This window comes from Gracilinanus agilis, chromosome 1, assembly GCF_016433145.1.
Source record: "Gracilinanus agilis isolate LMUSP501 chromosome 1, AgileGrace, whole genome shotgun sequence".
In the NCBI taxonomy this organism is placed as follows: domain Eukaryota; kingdom Metazoa; phylum Chordata; class Mammalia; order Didelphimorphia; family Didelphidae; genus Gracilinanus; species Gracilinanus agilis.
In genome coordinates this window covers 350,212,776-350,230,476 of record NC_058130.1, presented here as the reverse complement: position 1 = coordinate 350,230,476, position 17,701 = coordinate 350,212,776, and the positions used below count along the sequence as shown (strand labels likewise).

The following is a 17,701-nucleotide window of genomic DNA, read 5'->3' as shown; positions in this document are numbered from 1 at the left end:
CTAAATTTTATTTATAATTAAATATTAAATAATTAATCATTGATTATATTATTGTAATGTGTTATAAAATAATAAAAATAAATATTAAACTCACCCTACAAGCAAATACTTGCCTAAATAAATATTATTTATAATGTTTTCAAAATAATTTAAAAAATAATTACATTGTTTTCTCTGTTCCCTCTTTTCCTTATAAAAATTTTAGCCTTATTAAGACCTGCAAATTTGGATAAAGGTATCCATACATTTATCAAAGGACCAAAGATAAAATATTTGATAAGGAAAATGGAAAATTTTGAAGGAACTAGGATCCCAAAATTAAAAAGAGCAAAGTTCCATATAAAGAATGACCAGGAATTGAATTGTCTTATTTAGAAAAGAAGAAAGATTTGAACAAAGATTATGAGATTTAAGTCATTCAAATTTATCTTTAATTCGGTTTAAAATGAAAGCTTAGCTATGAGCCAAAGTTATTTCTACTTTAGGCCTACCCACTCCCTTTTTACTTCTCATTCAGTGATAAGAAGGAGTATATTCTTCAAGAATCTGAGAAAGTAAATAAAGAATAGGTCAATGAGGAAAGCAGCTGTTCCATTTGAATAACCGATGAAGAAGCCTCCAGTTTAATTGAGCACACTGTAGTTTTTAGCCAGGGTATGACAGAAAAAGTTGGCCACTGGGTGCTATGAAAATCTACTTACCATTATTTTGAAGAAAAAATTTATAAAAACAAATAGTTGTAATTAAAAGAAAAAGATTCTTAAGTTTGATATACGATCTGATTTTAGGTATTTGACACTGTGGTAAAAAAATATCTCTTGAACATCCACTTAATAGCAATTTCTTTTACAAATTTAAAACCTCAGCTGGTTTCCTTGCCATCATACCATAGGTGCTCCGAGAATGTAATTTAAGTTTAATGTTACCATAAAAAATAATTTACAACTAAGTTTTGTAGAGTGTACCTCTTGACCATAGATTTTCACCAAAGATCTATTGTCTTCCCTTCACATATGACTATTTAATTTATCACTTCTTCTTTCTGGTGTATCACATCAGCTATAAGGAAGAGATGTTTCCAACATTGTGAATAAAGTCACTTAGAGACTTGACAATTCTGGTCAAATATAAGTATTTTCCTACCATATTGTAGCAGCATGGTGCGGTGGATAGAATGCTATATTTGGAAGTAGAGAATCTGAATTCAGATTCTAGCTAGTTCAAGATTTAACATTTGTGATATATTATACTACATTTACTACATTGGGAAAACTATCCAATGTCTGGACCTCTATTGCCTCATTTGTAATAAGGATCTGTGTTTTCAAGTTCTTAATCTGTGATCATATGATCTACAAGTGGGTCCATTTTGTTTCTCCGTTAATATGTTCAAAATTGATTTAATTACCTTGTACCAACTGATTCTCCTGACTTCCCTAAATTTTGTTAATCACCGTCCTTCAAATCACTTGGGCTCAAAATCTCAGAAACCTTTGATAACTCTGCCTTGTAGTACTTCCTCTAGCCTCTGTCTCCTCCAACCCTTCCTTGATACTGTTGTAAGAATGATTTTCTTTTTCTTTTTAAAAATAAGTCCTTACTTGTCCATCTAAGAATCAATACTCCCATGCAGTAGCGCAAAGTCCTAGTTTGATAGCGCCTGTTTACCTGGTGTAGTGGAATCAAATTAAGAAGAGAGGACAAAAAATCCTTAGCATAAGGATCCAAAGAGACATACTAACTTAGGAAACCACATATTAACAGTATCTATATTCTAATATTTTTTATTTCATCAAATATTTCCCAGTTATATTTTAATCTTTTTCCTGCTTGGGAAGATCATGTTTGATTCCTCCCGGATAGACACTAAAATATAGGAAGTTATACCCATGTTAGGTGATATACATCCATTGATGTAACCATCAGGACAGTCTACAGTCTGATCCCAACCTCTCTTTCTAATCTTATCTGTCATTTCTCCTCACACACCTCATACTGAAACCAAATAGGTAGATATACTTAATATTAATTGAATATGATATGCTTGTATCCCAGGCCCAAATTTTAATTTATATTATTCCCTCCTGGAATGCTGCAATAAAGGATCTCTGCAATAAAGGACCTGTATTATTGGCTTCAATACTGGTTTCCTAACCATTTTGTCAATTTGTCCCTGAAATGTTCTAAAACTTTTCCAAATGTTTCTCATGTTTGTTTCAATGTTTTTCTCCCCTTTCTAAACAGCCTGAAGTACTTGAACAACTTAATGGGTTAAAAGAATTTTGGATGGATGGCAATAGACTGACTTTTATTCCAGGGGTATGTATCTGAAATTATTTTAATTTATGCTAGGTTTTTTTTATTTAATTTTAAAGAAACTCATACCTTCTGTCTTAAAATTGATACTAAGTAGCCTTTCCAAGGTAGCAGAGTGGTAAAGGCTAAGCAGTTGGGTTAATTGATTTGCCCAGGATCATACAACTAAGAAGTGTTTGAGGGCAGATTGAACCCAGGACCTCTCAATCTCTTAGCCTGGCTCTATCCAATTAGGTGCCCCATTACTAGCTATTTTTTATCATTTATGTTTGCTGCATGCAAAAGCATGTCATACCCATACTGAATTTGTCTTTAATAAATTATTTGAATTTAAAACTTGCTCAGTTATGGTATGCCCACTAATTGGAGAATGTTTTAACAAAATGTGGTATATGATTGTGATGGAATACTGTTCTATGATAAGAAATGATCAAGCAAGAAGATTTCAGATAAACCTGGTAAGACTTTTATGAACTGTTGCAAAAGTGAGCAGAACCAGAAGAACATTTTACATAATCACAGTGATACTGTAGTGATAATCAACTGTGACAGAATTAGCTACTGAGTTTAGGACAAGATCCAAGACAGTTTTAAAGATACCAGGATAAAAAAATACTGCTCTGAAAGAGAATTGAGAAATTCTGAATACAGATTTAAGCATGATTTTTCTAAAAACCCTTACCTTCTTTCTTAGAATCAATACTATGTGTTGGTTCCAAGGCAGAAGAGTGGTAAGGGCTAGGCCATGGGGGTCAAGTGACTTGCCCAGGGTCACACAGCTAGGAAGTGTCTAAGGCCATATTTGAACCCAGGACCTCCTGTCTCTAGGCCTGACTCTCAATCCACTGAGCCACCCAGCTCTCCCTATGAAGCATACTTTTTAAAAAGATTTTGGTGGGGGTTGCAATTTATTTTGCATGACTTTACATTACTTACCTTCTCAATGGATGGAGGCAGATTAACAGAACATTTGGAGCTCAAAATTTTTAAAAATGAATGCTATGGGGACACTAATACAATTGATAGAACTGAACTGATCCAACTCTTTCAGAGAAAAATTAATGCCCAAAAGGACTACAAAACTGTGTATATTCATAGGCCCAGTAATTTCCCAGGATTTATTTCCCAGGGAGATCAATGAAAATGGGAAAGATCCTATATATGCTCCAAAACAAGCACCTCTCTTTGGGGTGGCAAAGAACTGGAAATCGAGGGGATGACCATCAATTGGGAAATGGCTAAACAAATTGTGATGTATGATTATGATAGAATATTACTGAATCATGAACAATGAGCAGATTGATATAGTTATTGGGGAGCAAGGTAGGTCAGTTGTTTGAGAGTTAGGCCTAGATACAAGAGGCCCTGGATTCATATCTTATGGGAGTCTGGTGACGAATGATTGGATCTGAGGGCTGTTGTAGCCATGGAGAAAGAGTTAGCCTGCTAGCTGCTAGAGATAGGGAAGAGGGAGGGAGGCCAGCATACCTGAAAATGATTGAGCAGAAGAATCATCATCATGACTGGGGGCTCTGATCTTCATTTATTGTGAATAGAGAAGAAAATATTAAGCATTACAACATTCTTGGGGGGTGTTACTTTCACACAGGATGTTTATGAAAATGACCTCACACATGGATGTTACCAGGGTTGCTGTTACAGTAATAAGCAAGTTGAGAAACAGTGATTGCTAATCTGTTCTGCATTCTTGGGGAAAAGTCATGATGTTACAAGAACTTCTTTGCTCTTCAGAGTGAGGCGGGACTCAGGGTTTAATGATGACCTTTGGCTGAGAGCAGCAGTGCCTTTGTGTGAGAGATTGGGACCTTGCCAGCAATCTCAGGCAAGCACGACTGACTGCTTTCCTCAGTGGGCCTCATGATATATGACCTTAGACACTTCCTAGCTGTGTGACTCTTGTCAGGTCCCTTAACTTGAATTGTGTGGCCGTTACCATTCTTCTGTCTTTGACCCAATGCACAATATTGATTCTAAGATGGAACATAAGGGTTTTTTAGATAATTTCCAATTTAAAAAATTTTAAAAATGAATGTCATGAATAAATGGATGAAAAGTTAAGGTTTTTTACATGACACCAAAAAAAGCAAGAGTATGTTATCAAAAAGGCACATGTACGCACACGTGTGCACACACAATTGTAAATTCAAATAGCCTGGTGAAATCTTTTGATTAAAGCTATTCAGAATTAAAAACTAAAGTGAATAAAACTCTTAAAAAAAAAAACAAGGGTAAAGTAAGCTGATGTTAAAATCAGTAGCCTCTGAGTCTCCCCACTGTCCTGACTGCTTAAAACAGGGGTCGGCAACCTTTTTGGCCATGAGAGCCATAAACGCCACATTTTTTTTTTTTAACCCTTGTACTTCGCTGTATTGTCTCATAGGTGGAAGATTGGTAAGGGTGGGCAATGGGGGTCAAGTGACTTGCCCAGGGTCACACAGCTGGGAAGTGGCTGAGGCCGGGTTTGAACCTAGGACCTCCTGTCTCTAGGCCTGACTCTCACTCCACTGAGCTACCCAGATGCCCAGCCACATTTTTTAAAATGTAATTTCGTGAGAGCCGTACAGTGCTCACAGTGGGCGCTCCTGTAACAGCACCTGAAAAAAAATTGACTTTATGGCTCTGGAGCCATACGTTGCCGATCCCTGGCTTAAAAGATGCACTCAAAAAGACTCAAATCTTGTTCTAAGGACAGTTATCCTTCCCTGGTTAAATTTGGACTTTTTCATTTTGCCATCTTTCAGTTGACTGTTTAATGAATTCCCAGAGCCAAAAAGGCCATATGCATCCTTTTTACTGTTATACAGCAGCCTATCTGCTACTGGGTAGTTTCTGGGAAGAGCCCAATCCTAATTTTAACCAAATATAAAACATACAATCTTGTTCCACAAAGGGACTAAGAATAATAGATTTAACCCTAGTCTTAATTTCCAAATAAAAATTTGCTAGCATGCTGTTGGCTGAAAATTGTGAATCTTACTATTCTTTGGAAATGTTAATAATAGTGACATTTTTCACGAGGAAGGAAAAGAAGGAAAGGAAAGAGTATGGGGGTGTCTGGTAGAAAATTATCAATGAAATATTAAAAAATACATAGAGGAGACAAAAAACAAAAGTAGACAAATAAGAGCTGTTTGTGTGTGTGTGTTATATAATTGATTTACAATTTGATATAGTGCTCTTTTTTTGTCCTTTGTATATTATTTTAGCTATTGTTTTTAAAAGCTGTTAATAGCCTTTTTCATGGTCATACATGGAAAAAATTATTTAAATTTTTCTTGAAATTAATACTGGTTTTTAAGTCTTCATTTTGATGCCAAGCTTTTCTCACTACTTTATTTGTGGCTCAAATTATTCAATTCTTTTTCATTCATAGTTGATTGGTAGTTTGAAGCAATTAACTTACTTGGATGTTTCAAAGAACAACATTGACACGGTTGAAGAAGGAATTTCAGGATGTGAAAGTCTTCAAGACCTGCTACTGTCTAGCAATTCACTTCAACAACTGCCAGAATCTATTGGTTTGTATTACCTACTAATTAGCATATTCATCTTTCACTAAAATAAAATTATATGTACTGTCTGTTTTCATTTGGTTTTAGGTGAATTATTTATATTTCCATGACAGGAAACTTGTTTTAATTTTTTTATGAGATATTTACATTTCCATTCTTTTTTTAGCTCCTTTTTTGACATTGCCATCACTGGTTTCCTTTTCGTCCAAGGTAGTATCTATCATTCCTGCAGGAATTGAAAAGAAAATGTATTTAGTTCATGTTTCCTCACAATATTTGCATAGTTAACATGAAAACGAGTATAAACCAGGTCACATTTCCCATTCCCAAGGGAAGGAGTTCAATAGGACAAATATGGGAAAACATCTCTATGTTAAGCAAAGGGTATGGTGTCAGTAATAGTAATTATTAGCATTTACTTAGCACTTTAGATTTTGCAAAGCACTTTACACACATTTCTTTTAAAATTTTTTTAAGTTCTTAATGCTTTGCTCATCTCTAGAGATCTATATATTCCTTCCCAGAATAGAAATGGGGATTAGTGAGCTCACACAATGAAGTTGAACACCTTATTAGCTTTTTTTTTTTCAAAATTATCTTAAGTATTATTTTACTTAAAAGTTTTGTTGATTCTTTGACTATAATGTCCATATAAAAATCTGAAGACGAGATATAGTTGAAATATATCTGATTTTTAAAATTATCTTTTTGTCACTTTGTTTTGAATTGTTATTAAAAATTTCTTTTGCATTATTTTCCACAAATTTAAAATAAAGTGTATTAACTAAATTTTTGCTCCTTGATTCTAATGCCACTTTTGAATGAAACCTATATTCTTCAGGCTTATTTGAAAGAAAATGTCTTACTCTAATCAAAATAAGCAATCTAAGTAAGTTATACTTTTTTGGGGTATTTTTTATATCAGATATATTAAATATAATTTTCCTTTATAGATAATGCATTTGAGAACTTTGGTATAAAGTCTAGTTCTCCTTTATTTGATCATTTTTGAAACCTTAACTTAGCAAGGTATTTTGGTAAGAGAACATAACCTAAACTAACAACTGATATAAATCCAATAGATGAAAGAATTTATTGTGGACACAATAGTTGTTCTTTATTTAATTTAAATTTATTTATATTTGAATTAAATTTAACTCTTGAATTAAATTATTATTGAAATGGCCAAAGACTAAAGCATCATCAATTTCTCTTTTAATAAAAGCAAAAAAAATTTAGGAGGGGGCAGCTGGGTAGCTCAGTGGATTGAGAGCCAGGCCTAGAGATGGGAGGTCCTAGGTTCAAATCTGACCTCAGACACTTCCCAGCTGTGTGACCCTGAGCAAGTCACTTGACCCCCATTGCCTACCCTTACCACTCTTCTGTCTTGGAGCCAATACATAGTATTGACTTTTTTTAAACCTTTAAAACAAGTATTGACTTCTTTTAGAGAGAGAGAGAGAGAGAATATGAGAATATTTAGGAATTTCCCATTTGAATTTCATAAGTTATATCAAGTTTTCTCTTTCCTGATAGGCTATAATTATATTTTTATTGAAAAATTTCTTCTAATCCTAGCTAATCAATATTTGTCTTCTCACTAAAAATCCATTTTATTTTCATTCATGAAGTTCATATTGGGAGTTTTAATTATCAATTTTTACTTGCTTTAAATATATCATTCTTTAGTGTTCTCAACACCTGACCTTTTCCATTCTCTCCATGAATTAGAATTCATTCATTCACTCATATATTGAAAACTTTATTTCCAGTTTACTGCCTAATTCTTATTACTAATTGGCAAGTAAATTATTAAACACTTCTTTCACACATTTTCTATGGATTGCCCTACTTTCTATACAGATGAGCAACAAGTATTTTTTTAGTGCTGAATGTTAAAACTTATGTTAGTAGAAAAATATTTCTATTTTTATCTACATATTTTGATCAAGATAATACAAAATTAGGACTGATTTCTAGAAGGTGCTTTATATTAAAAAAGCACATCTAACTTTATTTTATATAGTATTCTCTGTCTTTTTTTCAACAGGATCATTAAAGAAATTAACAACACTTAAAATAGATGAGAACCAGTTAATGTATTTACCAGACTCAATAGGAGGGTAAGTTTTTCACACAATATTGAGATTAGAAAGAACTTTCCTTTAATCTGACAGACCCTAAATACTTTTAGATCAGCATTTACTCATTTCTATAAATCATCATCAAAGAAGATTCCATATATATTAAAATGATTAATTGATAGGTGTGCCTCCCCTTCCCGAGTGTCATAACCACTTTTCCGTATAATACATGGAACAAACATTGGTTCTTGGTATTGAATTGGTATTGAAGATATATTATTATAAAAGAGCCAGTGTGTCTTTTTCATTTCACGTTTGTTCATTTTTTTTAATGTGTTTATTTCCAAGTGACCTTAGGTTTAGCTGGTTTAGCTGTATTCTTTAGCTCTTTTCAGATTTTTTCTTATTGCTTTTTGTGGTTTTGTAAGTTTTCATGTTCATAGTTTAACACTTTCATCACACTTACATTTTGCATATAAATAAATATATACTCCTATTTAATGTTGCCCTTTGTTTGCCATGCTCTTACACTTAGAAAACTAATAGCTGACTCCAGGTTTTTTTTAACCCTTGTATTGAATGTAGTTTTGCAACTTTGAAACTAGTCTCAAAATAATAGTATATAATAACTTTCATGATATTCAACACTGAAATAATCTGATTTATTATGTAAAATAATGGAAGCAATACTTAAAAAGATATAGTCAGGAAAAGTAATGCAACCTGACAGTCTGTGCTAAAGGAGATAAAATTTTAAATGCCTATAGAAATTGATTTTCAAGTCATTTTAAAGTGGAGGATTTCAAAAGAATGGAAAAGATCACAGATGGTGCTGCCACTCGAAGGAAAAAGGTGGCATCAGCAATTATTGGCCCATATTCTTACTTTCTCATCTCTAAAAATTGTTTAGGCCTGCTTTATTAATATACTTGATTAATATACATTAGCTCTTGTACTGGTTCTCAAAGCATGGTCCATGTATCCTTGGGAGTATCCCAGGGGCCTTTCAGGAGAATCCAAAAGGTCAAAACAAACTTAAAAGTAAGATGTTATCAGCCTATTAAGATTTTCAGCTGAAAAAACAACTTTGTTATTACGACATTTAATGTAGAGATTTACAAAAATATGTAATGATTCTTTTCTCACTTTTTTAAAAGTATAATTATATATTTCATATATAACTAGGTGTTTTGAAAACATGTTTACAAATACTTATGATTGCAAATAATGTAATAATTATTTTTAAATGAATAAAACAAAGAATTCCTGAGTTTTAAAAAAAAAGTTTGAGAATTACTGGTTTATTCACTTTTGAGACAGTGCAATATAACAGACAGGGCACTAGGCTTTGAGTCAAGAAGCCCATTTGAATCTTGCCTCAAATATTTACATGATTCTGGGCAGTCCCTTCTCTACACCTGTTTCCTGAAGAGGATAATGTGAAATAATCTACATAAAGTGCTTTGCAAAACTTAAAGCGCTATATAAATGTGAATTTGTGGGGGGGAGGAGTATTTGAGTACAACTAAATGTAGTCTTTGAAGATGTGTCTCCATTGTTATGTTAAAAATTGCATGCGATTCTAATAAATTTGATGATTGAGATAAATTCCACAAGCATTAGATAGAGTTTCATTTTTGTCTTTGTATCTTTCAGTTCCTGAATTAGTCCTAGGTGCTTAATCAGAGTTTGCTCACTAGTCTTCCCATTATCTTAATTTAATTTTGTAATTAGCAGTTGTCACATCTGTAGATCATGACTAAACAAGTGCCAGAGGGTATCACACAAAATTAAATGATACTTTGTTGATTATAAATAATTTAAAAGTTTTTGCACAAAGAAATTTAATTTAGTTAAATTAGAAGGGAAACAGATAACTAAGAGAAAAATCTTTGCAGTTAGTTCTACATTCATGTTTGAGGGATTTTTAAAAATTTTATAAGGCTAATTGCCATTCCCCAATAGAGAATGGTCATATAAAACATTCGAGGGGCACATGTCTGGTCCAACCATTTTATAAAGTAATTTGGAATTCCCAGCTATATTGCTGCTTTGATCTATGCTACAAAGAAACCAAAGAAAGAAGAATAAGGCTTAGGTGGTTAAAAAAATATATCAGCAGTTTTCATTGTATTTAAATGTTGAAGATGATGTCCTCCTATAGGGGAGACCAAAGTATGTATGACATGTGAATGATGGAATATTATTGAGCCATTGGAAATGACATTTTTTTTTAGTGTCAACATTTTTTTAATGAGAACTATGAATCACTAAACTGATGCAAAGTCAAGTGAGCAGGAGGAGGAGATTGTTTTCTCTTATGAAAACAGCATTATAGAGAAAAAGAACTTTGAACCACTTGACAGTACTCAGTGTAATGATAAACCATGAATTCAGAAGAATGATGATAAAACACTCATCACTTCCTGACAAAGAGGTGATAAATTTAAAATTAACATTTTCAGACATGGCCATTGTGGGGATTTGTTTTGATATGCATCAATTAAGTATTTAATTTTTGTTTTAATTTAATTATGGGAAAAATTAAAACTCAAAAAAATTAGTTTCTATCAGATAATTTCATGCTATATAAATATCATTAGTCACAAAATAGGTAACATTACTATGCTTTTTATTTATATGTGTGGCAAATTGGATAGAATGCCAAATCTGGAGTCAGGAAGGACTGAGTTCAAATCCGGCCTTAGACACTAGATGTATGAACCTGGGCAAGTCACATAACCCTGTTGACCTTAGTTTTCTCATCTGGTACATAAACTGGAGAAGGAAATGGCAAACCACTCTGGTATCTTTGCCAAGAATCTCCTAAATGGGGTCATGAAGAACCAAGACACAACTTAAAATCGCTGAACAAAAATTATTTTTATACTTAAACATTTATGCATATATGTGTATATATAGATATTTATGTATTAAAATAATTAATTCTTAAGAGAGAGAAGGATTGAATTAAAGAGAAAGATATGTAGGCACTGAATCCTATTCTCCTATCCATTTTTTTTTAGATTTTTTTTTTTAATTTTAAACCCTTAACTTCTATGTATTGACTTATAGGTAGAAGATTGGTAAGGGTAGGCAATGGGGGTCAAGTGACTTGCCCAGGGTCACACAGCTGGGAAGTGTCTGAGGCCGGATTTGAACCTAAGACCTCCTGTGTCTAGGCCTGGCTCTCAATCCACTGAGCTACCCAGCTGCCCCCTCCTCCTATCCATTTTTTAAAATGATTTTTTATTTGGATTTTTTTTTAAAACCTTTACCTTCTGTCTTAGAATAATACTGTGTATTGGCTCCAAGTCAGAAGAGTGACAAGGCCTAGGCAATGGGGATTAAGTGACTTGCCCAGGATCACAGAACTAGGAAGTGTCTCAGATCATATTTGAACCTAGGACCTCTGTCTCTAGGCCTGTTTTTCAATCCACTAAGCCACCCAGCTGCCCACTTCTAGCCATTTTGCTCCCAAGCATTCCTTTTCCATTCCATTGAACTCTTAACCCTGAGTTTTGAAGAGACTTAAATGTGTTTGCTATTGAACAGACATGGGTTATATATTCATAAGTCATATCATCACTGTCAAATAGGTCTCAAATTTATCTTAAGTGATAGGATCTGCCCTGCAAGTTATTAATCAGCCCTGATCATGCTAGAAACTGAATTGAGGAAAAGGAAGAGGAAGAAACATATTATTTATAGCAAAGAAGTACAGAAGCCACCTTTTTTGATTTCTCCTCTGATCTCTCACTTTGATAATATTGGGACTAATTTCATTAGGGTGATTTGTAGAAAACTAGAGATATTTTGGCCTGATTCCTTCTTAGAAGCATTGTGTAGGAATGGATAAAGAGTTCCTTCTTACAGGAAAATTTCTTTGACCCTAGACTGATGGCTTCCAAGGTCTGCTGTGGAAAAATGAGTCCATCCTAGTCCTTTGTTCCATCCCTCCAACAGTGATTTAAAATTCAGATAGATTTGTGGCCACATACTGACTTTAGAAAATCACAAATTTACTTTATCCTTGGTGCACTGTATTTTATTGAACATTGCTCAGTTTCATTTTAATCTGTTTCAGGTGGCATATGAATGTGTCACCTCTGGACTATAAGGAAACATTGGCTCACAGGCAAGGACTGTGTAGTGGCTAGTGAGGAGAAAAGGAGCCCTAAGATAGGCTCCAAATAACATGGTTTCTTACAGACCACAACTGTTAAAAAGAGTAATAGGATAGCTTGTTTTAAGAAATGCCAGCTTTTCACTTATGCGAAACAAAATGAATGGAAGCAAAAAACTCTGTATCTTACAATTTAACAGTGTAACTGTAATGTTATTAAAAGGAAGTTGAACTTTGAGGAATTAAAAACTGGCAAAGGTTCTAGAAAATGGTAATGGAATATCCTTCATTCACAGCTCAAGGTTAGAGAACTATTAGAAAATAATGTTGTATATATACTATCATACAAACATTTATGAATCAGAGGCTTTTCTTCTGTGGTTTTTCTTTGTCTTTATTAGTTATGTCTGAAAATGACTTTTGAAGGCAAGACACCAATAGCTTGTATTTTAATACAACAGATTTGCTTGGGGAATCCTTGAAGAAAATAGCCAACAGAATAGTACATTCACACTATGGAGACCAGAAGTCTTTGAGATATGGGTAAATTCTCTATGGAGGATTCATAGAAAATTAGGAAAAGAAATTGCATATGATGAACTTTGAAGGAAGAGAATAAATTATAGTCTGAATCTGTGATGGATCAATGAAATTACAGAAGTATCAAGATAAGTGGTAATGTGTGTAGTAAAGTCAATGAGGATTTGATATCCTTTGACAATATTGGGCTAATCTACAGATTAAAAATATAAAATTGAAACATGTTTTGTTAAGAACAAGATAAAAGAATTGGAGGATTCATATATGTTTAAGAATATTAGAAGATGTATTATATATGCTTGGAAATTTTTAAGCAAAATTTTTCTATTGCAGACTTATTTCAATAGAAGAATTGGATTGTAGTTTCAATGAAATAGAAGCTTTGCCTTCAACCATTGGTCAGCTTTCTAATATAAGAACTTTTGCTGCAGATCACAATTACTTACAGCAGTTACCACCAGAGGTACTATAATGTTTCTTAAACTAGATTTATGTATTATATAATTTATTCATCTTTTTTCTATATTTAATATTTCATATTTAGCCACAAAACCACAAATTTGGTCAACTTGTATCTTTTATTTCACTATTTGTTTAGAGAAATCAGTTCTTTGGCTGATTCTAAAAAGATATACTAAAGTTTGATGTATAAATATTTTTAATAGAACTTTTACTAGTTTATTTAACCATGAATGTTTATTTTGTAGAATAATAAAATATTTATCTTAATAAATAAAATAAAAATTAAAAAAGAAAACATCCTTTTAAAAACTGGATAGTATTTTATTTTCATATATAAAATTATATGAAATTATCTGCATATAAAATGTAAATCTTGACTTCCTTTCAAATATTTTGAATTCTTTATCTGCCATTGAACTCATTATTTTGATCTTTCAGATTGGCTGCTGGAAGCACGTTACTGTGCTTTTCCTCCATTCTAATAAACTTGAGACTCTTCCAGAAGAAATGGGAGATATGCAAAAATTAAAAGTCATCAATTTGAGTGACAACAGGTTTGTGATTCTATGTGCCTTATAGTATTGATCAGTGGTTCCCAAACTTTTTTGGCCTACCTCCCCCTTTCCAGAAAAAATATTACTTAGCCCCCTGGAAATTAATTTTTTTTTAATTTTAATGGCAATTAATAGGAAAGATAAATGTACCTGTGGCCATCACCACCTCCTTGGATCACTGCAGTGCCCACTTTGGGAATCACTGGTATAGATACTGAATAGAAAGTAGTATTACATTAAAAAAAAACTTTATCCAAATATAAATGAAATCTGTCTTTCTAAAGTAGTATTTTTTACTTAGCAGATGAAAACTATCATTGTTTATCTGATATCAATTATTTGTCATATTATAAACAATTTCAGTTGCCACTGTTTTCCTGAAATATATTGTAGAAATTTCATTGTCAGTATACAGTTACTTTTATGACACACTGAGGCAGAAAATGTGATTCTGTCATTCTATTTCATAGTGCTGCTTTTGAATTCAAGATATTTCTGGCCATAGATGAAGTGGTTTGTTTTTGTTTTGTAATCAAACCAAAACATTTCTTGAGAAAAATGCCAGGGAGGACTGGACTCCAGGGTGGGGGTAAGGTGTTGTCAAGTAATAATAAGGGGTGGAGGCAGTATTTATAGTGGAGGAGCACAGATGGTGCTGGACTTTCTGGGGAGGTTTAGGTCTTGAGTGAGCCCTATATACCAGTGACAACAAATTTACAAAATGGAATGATAAAGATTAATAACGGAATATTGTCTTTTGTGCCCCTACTTGTATTTTATTTCTATCCAGCTTTCATCCAGATTCCCTATGTTAAAACTAGAATTTCTGAATTAATATACTCACTAGAAAATTAAATTTCAATGAATGCTTAAGTGTTGACTTAGAAAATTTTAAACCTTTCCGTTTTGCTGATTCAAAACAAAAACCTTTCATTGCCTTTTTTGGACTAATTCTAATCCAACATTGACTTACTTTATAAAAGAGCACCATAGTTGTTTATGAGCTAGTTATTCTTGGTTTACATGTCTGTTAAACATTGCTATGTAAATTGTATCCTCAAATAATGGTGTAATGGAAAGACTCCTAAATGTGGGGATAGAAGAAATATAGGATTTATTTATGCTTCTTATTCTTACCCTTATTATGATGTCACTGCATAAATCACCTTTTGAGCCTCTGTTTTCTTGTTTATAAAATGAAGATAGCAACACTTGTTGAGTTAATCTCACAAGGTTGTAAATGGAAAATATAAACTGTTTTGCAAATACACACACATTCCTATGTTTTTAAAACATTTTCCATCCTTTTTATATCCTGCAAGTAGCATTGCTTTGTGTTGGAATATAAAGGAATATCCCCACATTTTTATTCTATTTTCTCCATGTGTTGCTTTGTCAGGATGAAGAATTTACCCTTTAGTTTTACAAAGCTACAGCAACTGACTGCTATGTGGCTCTCAGATAACCAGGTAGGAAAACAAATTTTGTTATTATCCTAACTTATTTATAAATAAATTTTAAAAGTAGTTTTGCCATATTGTAGATTGAGAGGGTAAGACTAACTAAAGTCTTATCCTTTTGTTGATCTTATGCGTGAATTTTGAGGAAAACTCTGGGCTTGGTATAGACCAGTGATGACGAACCTTTCAGAGATAGAGTGCCAGGCCCTGCCCACACCCCACCTCCTAGACCGAGTGCCATGCCACACACCCCAAGAGACTAAATGCCATGCCCATCGCCTTCCCCCACTTACCTAAATAGAGGAGGGAGGAAGTGCTATCTTTGGGCTGCTGGGCAAAGGGGCAGGTGATAAAGCAAATGTAGAGAGGGGGAGGGGGAAAATATCATCAGGCATGGTTGGGGGAGGGGAGGGGAACAGCTCTACCCCAGTCCCTCTGCCTTTCTAGTAATGAACTCTGAGGGGGTTAATGGGGAGGCAGCCCACCATACCCACAGAAAGTGCTCTGTGTACCATCTTTGGCACCTGTGCCATAGGTTTGCCATCACTATCACAGAGTGTAAGCATTAACTACTGGTTCTATGGTAGACTTGATGCTCATTACACAAATGCCCAACTATCTAATAGCTTATCATTATAAGGTTTACCACTGATTGAAGAATAATTTTTTAACTGCAACAGCTCAATTTTTTTAATATATGCACATAGGTATATAGAGGCTAAAATCTCTGGCAGGAGAGGATATACCCACACCGATTAAATCATAGATCCATTGTCCTGAAGTTTATATTACATTAATTCCATAGTATTTTGTAATTCTTATTCATTCCTTCATTTTTGTAAGTCTTTTAGAATTAATTTATATACAGTTAAGATTTTTGGATAATAGTACTAGGAGACTCATGAGCATATAGGAAACAATTCTTTCATACTAGTGAAGATTTCACTTTCTCTGTGAACTACATAATATGTTGGTATATGTTAGCTTAGAAAATATTGAAAGTGTTACCTTTGTATTTATAGTCTTTATTGTTTTCATTGTGATATGCATATAACAGCATTTTCTATTACAGACTTTTTGGATGACAGTTCTGATTTATTACATAGGTACTACTTTTGCCCTTAATTTTTTTTTTAAACCCTTGTACTTTGGTGTATTGTCTCATAGGTGGAAGATTGGTAAGGGTGGGCAATGGGGGTCAAGTGACTTGCCCAGGGTCACACAGCTGGGAAGTGGCTGAGGCCGGGTTTGAACCTAGGACCTCCTGTCTCTAGGCCTGGCTCTCACTCCACTGAGCTACCCAGCTGCCCCCATGCCCTTTTTTAAAAAATTAAAGGTTTCCCCTTTCCGTTTCATTTTTTCTCCTTGAAGAAGAGCATTAGTAATAATTCTGAAGGCTTAGCCAAGTCATTGGGGAGATACATAAATAGTTATTTCAAGCAAAAGCAAAAATATTAAAACAGAACTGTGGTGAGCTACTGTAATCAATCCTTTTTTGGAACGTTAGGATTATCAAAGTGAAATTTGACAGAGGAGGAAGATAGTAATTGTGCTTTTTGTAACTATCAATTCTGCATCTCCCTAAGCAATAAAACGTTCTGGAGTATTTTATATGTAAAAGAAACAACTTTTATACCTTTCTTTTCTTACCATTTTATTAGGAAAATTTTTCTTTTAAAAGGGGTGACAAGGGGCAGCTTTACCACTCTTCCACTTATGAGCCAATACACAGAAGTTAAGGGTTTAGAGAAAAAAAAAGGTGACAAAATGAATGTTTACTAACTGTACCATTTTGGAGTTTGTTAACAAGCATCAATATATAAGTATATTACAAATTTTAAAGAACTGTCATCTTTTTCAAGTTCTTTATAGAAAATTAAGGTTTTTTTCTTTTTGTTTATCTTTTTGGTGGTGAGAGATAAGAAATTTTACCCTGAAATAGAATGTTGGAAATAATATTTCTTTTAAGGATCCCAAAATTTAATTATAAGTAGATCTTAAAATTAGTTTTTAAAGGGGCAGTGAAGTAGGTCAGTAGATATTACCTAGCTGTGTGACCTTGGGCAAGTCTTAACTTCAGTTACTTAGTTTGTACCACCTTTTTGTCTTGAAACCGATACTTAGTATCAATTCTAAGATAGAAGGTAAGAGTTTTTTGTTTGTTTTTTTAAATTTTAGTTGTCAAGGCTTCCAATAGTTACTAGTATTCAGGTTTGTTGATTAGATATGGGAGGATAGGGTACACCTCTGCCCCCAAATCTTTAGTTTAAAGGGAAAATTCTTATGCTTTTTTCTTAGACCATATTGAGTTTGAGTTACCTTTAGGACATCAAGGTACATTTATTCTTTTTTTTTTTTTTAACCCTCAGCTTCCATCTTAGAATCAATATTGTATATTGGTTTTAAGGCAAAAGAGTGGTACAAGCTAAGCAATGGGGGCTAAGTGACTTGTCCAGGGTCACACAGCTAGCAAGTGTCTGAGGCCAGATTTGAACCTAGGACCTCTTGTCTCTAGGCCTGGCTGTCAATCCATTAAGCCACCCAGCTGCCCCTGACAATTATTCTTTTAAGTAATTTGAGATATTGGTTTGATACTTACACAATTTTTAGTTAGATACAGAGATTT

General features: G+C 33.4%; 1 protein-coding gene across 1 annotated transcript in view; it reads left to right on the top strand.

The window, feature by feature from the left end:
• ERBIN (erbb2 interacting protein) overlaps positions 1 to 17,701 on the top strand; it is a 105,457-nt gene that overhangs the window by 35,022 nt on the left and 52,734 nt on the right. Inside the window, exons 8-13 of the mRNA XM_044663502.1 lie at positions 2,245 to 2,319; positions 5,711 to 5,855; positions 7,900 to 7,972; positions 12,933 to 13,062; positions 13,500 to 13,615; positions 15,015 to 15,084. Coding sequence (XP_044519437.1) covers positions 2,245 to 2,319; positions 5,711 to 5,855; positions 7,900 to 7,972; positions 12,933 to 13,062; positions 13,500 to 13,615; positions 15,015 to 15,084 — 609 coding nt within the window. The remainder of the gene's footprint in view (positions 1 to 2,244; positions 2,320 to 5,710; positions 5,856 to 7,899; positions 7,973 to 12,932; positions 13,063 to 13,499; positions 13,616 to 15,014; positions 15,085 to 17,701) is intronic.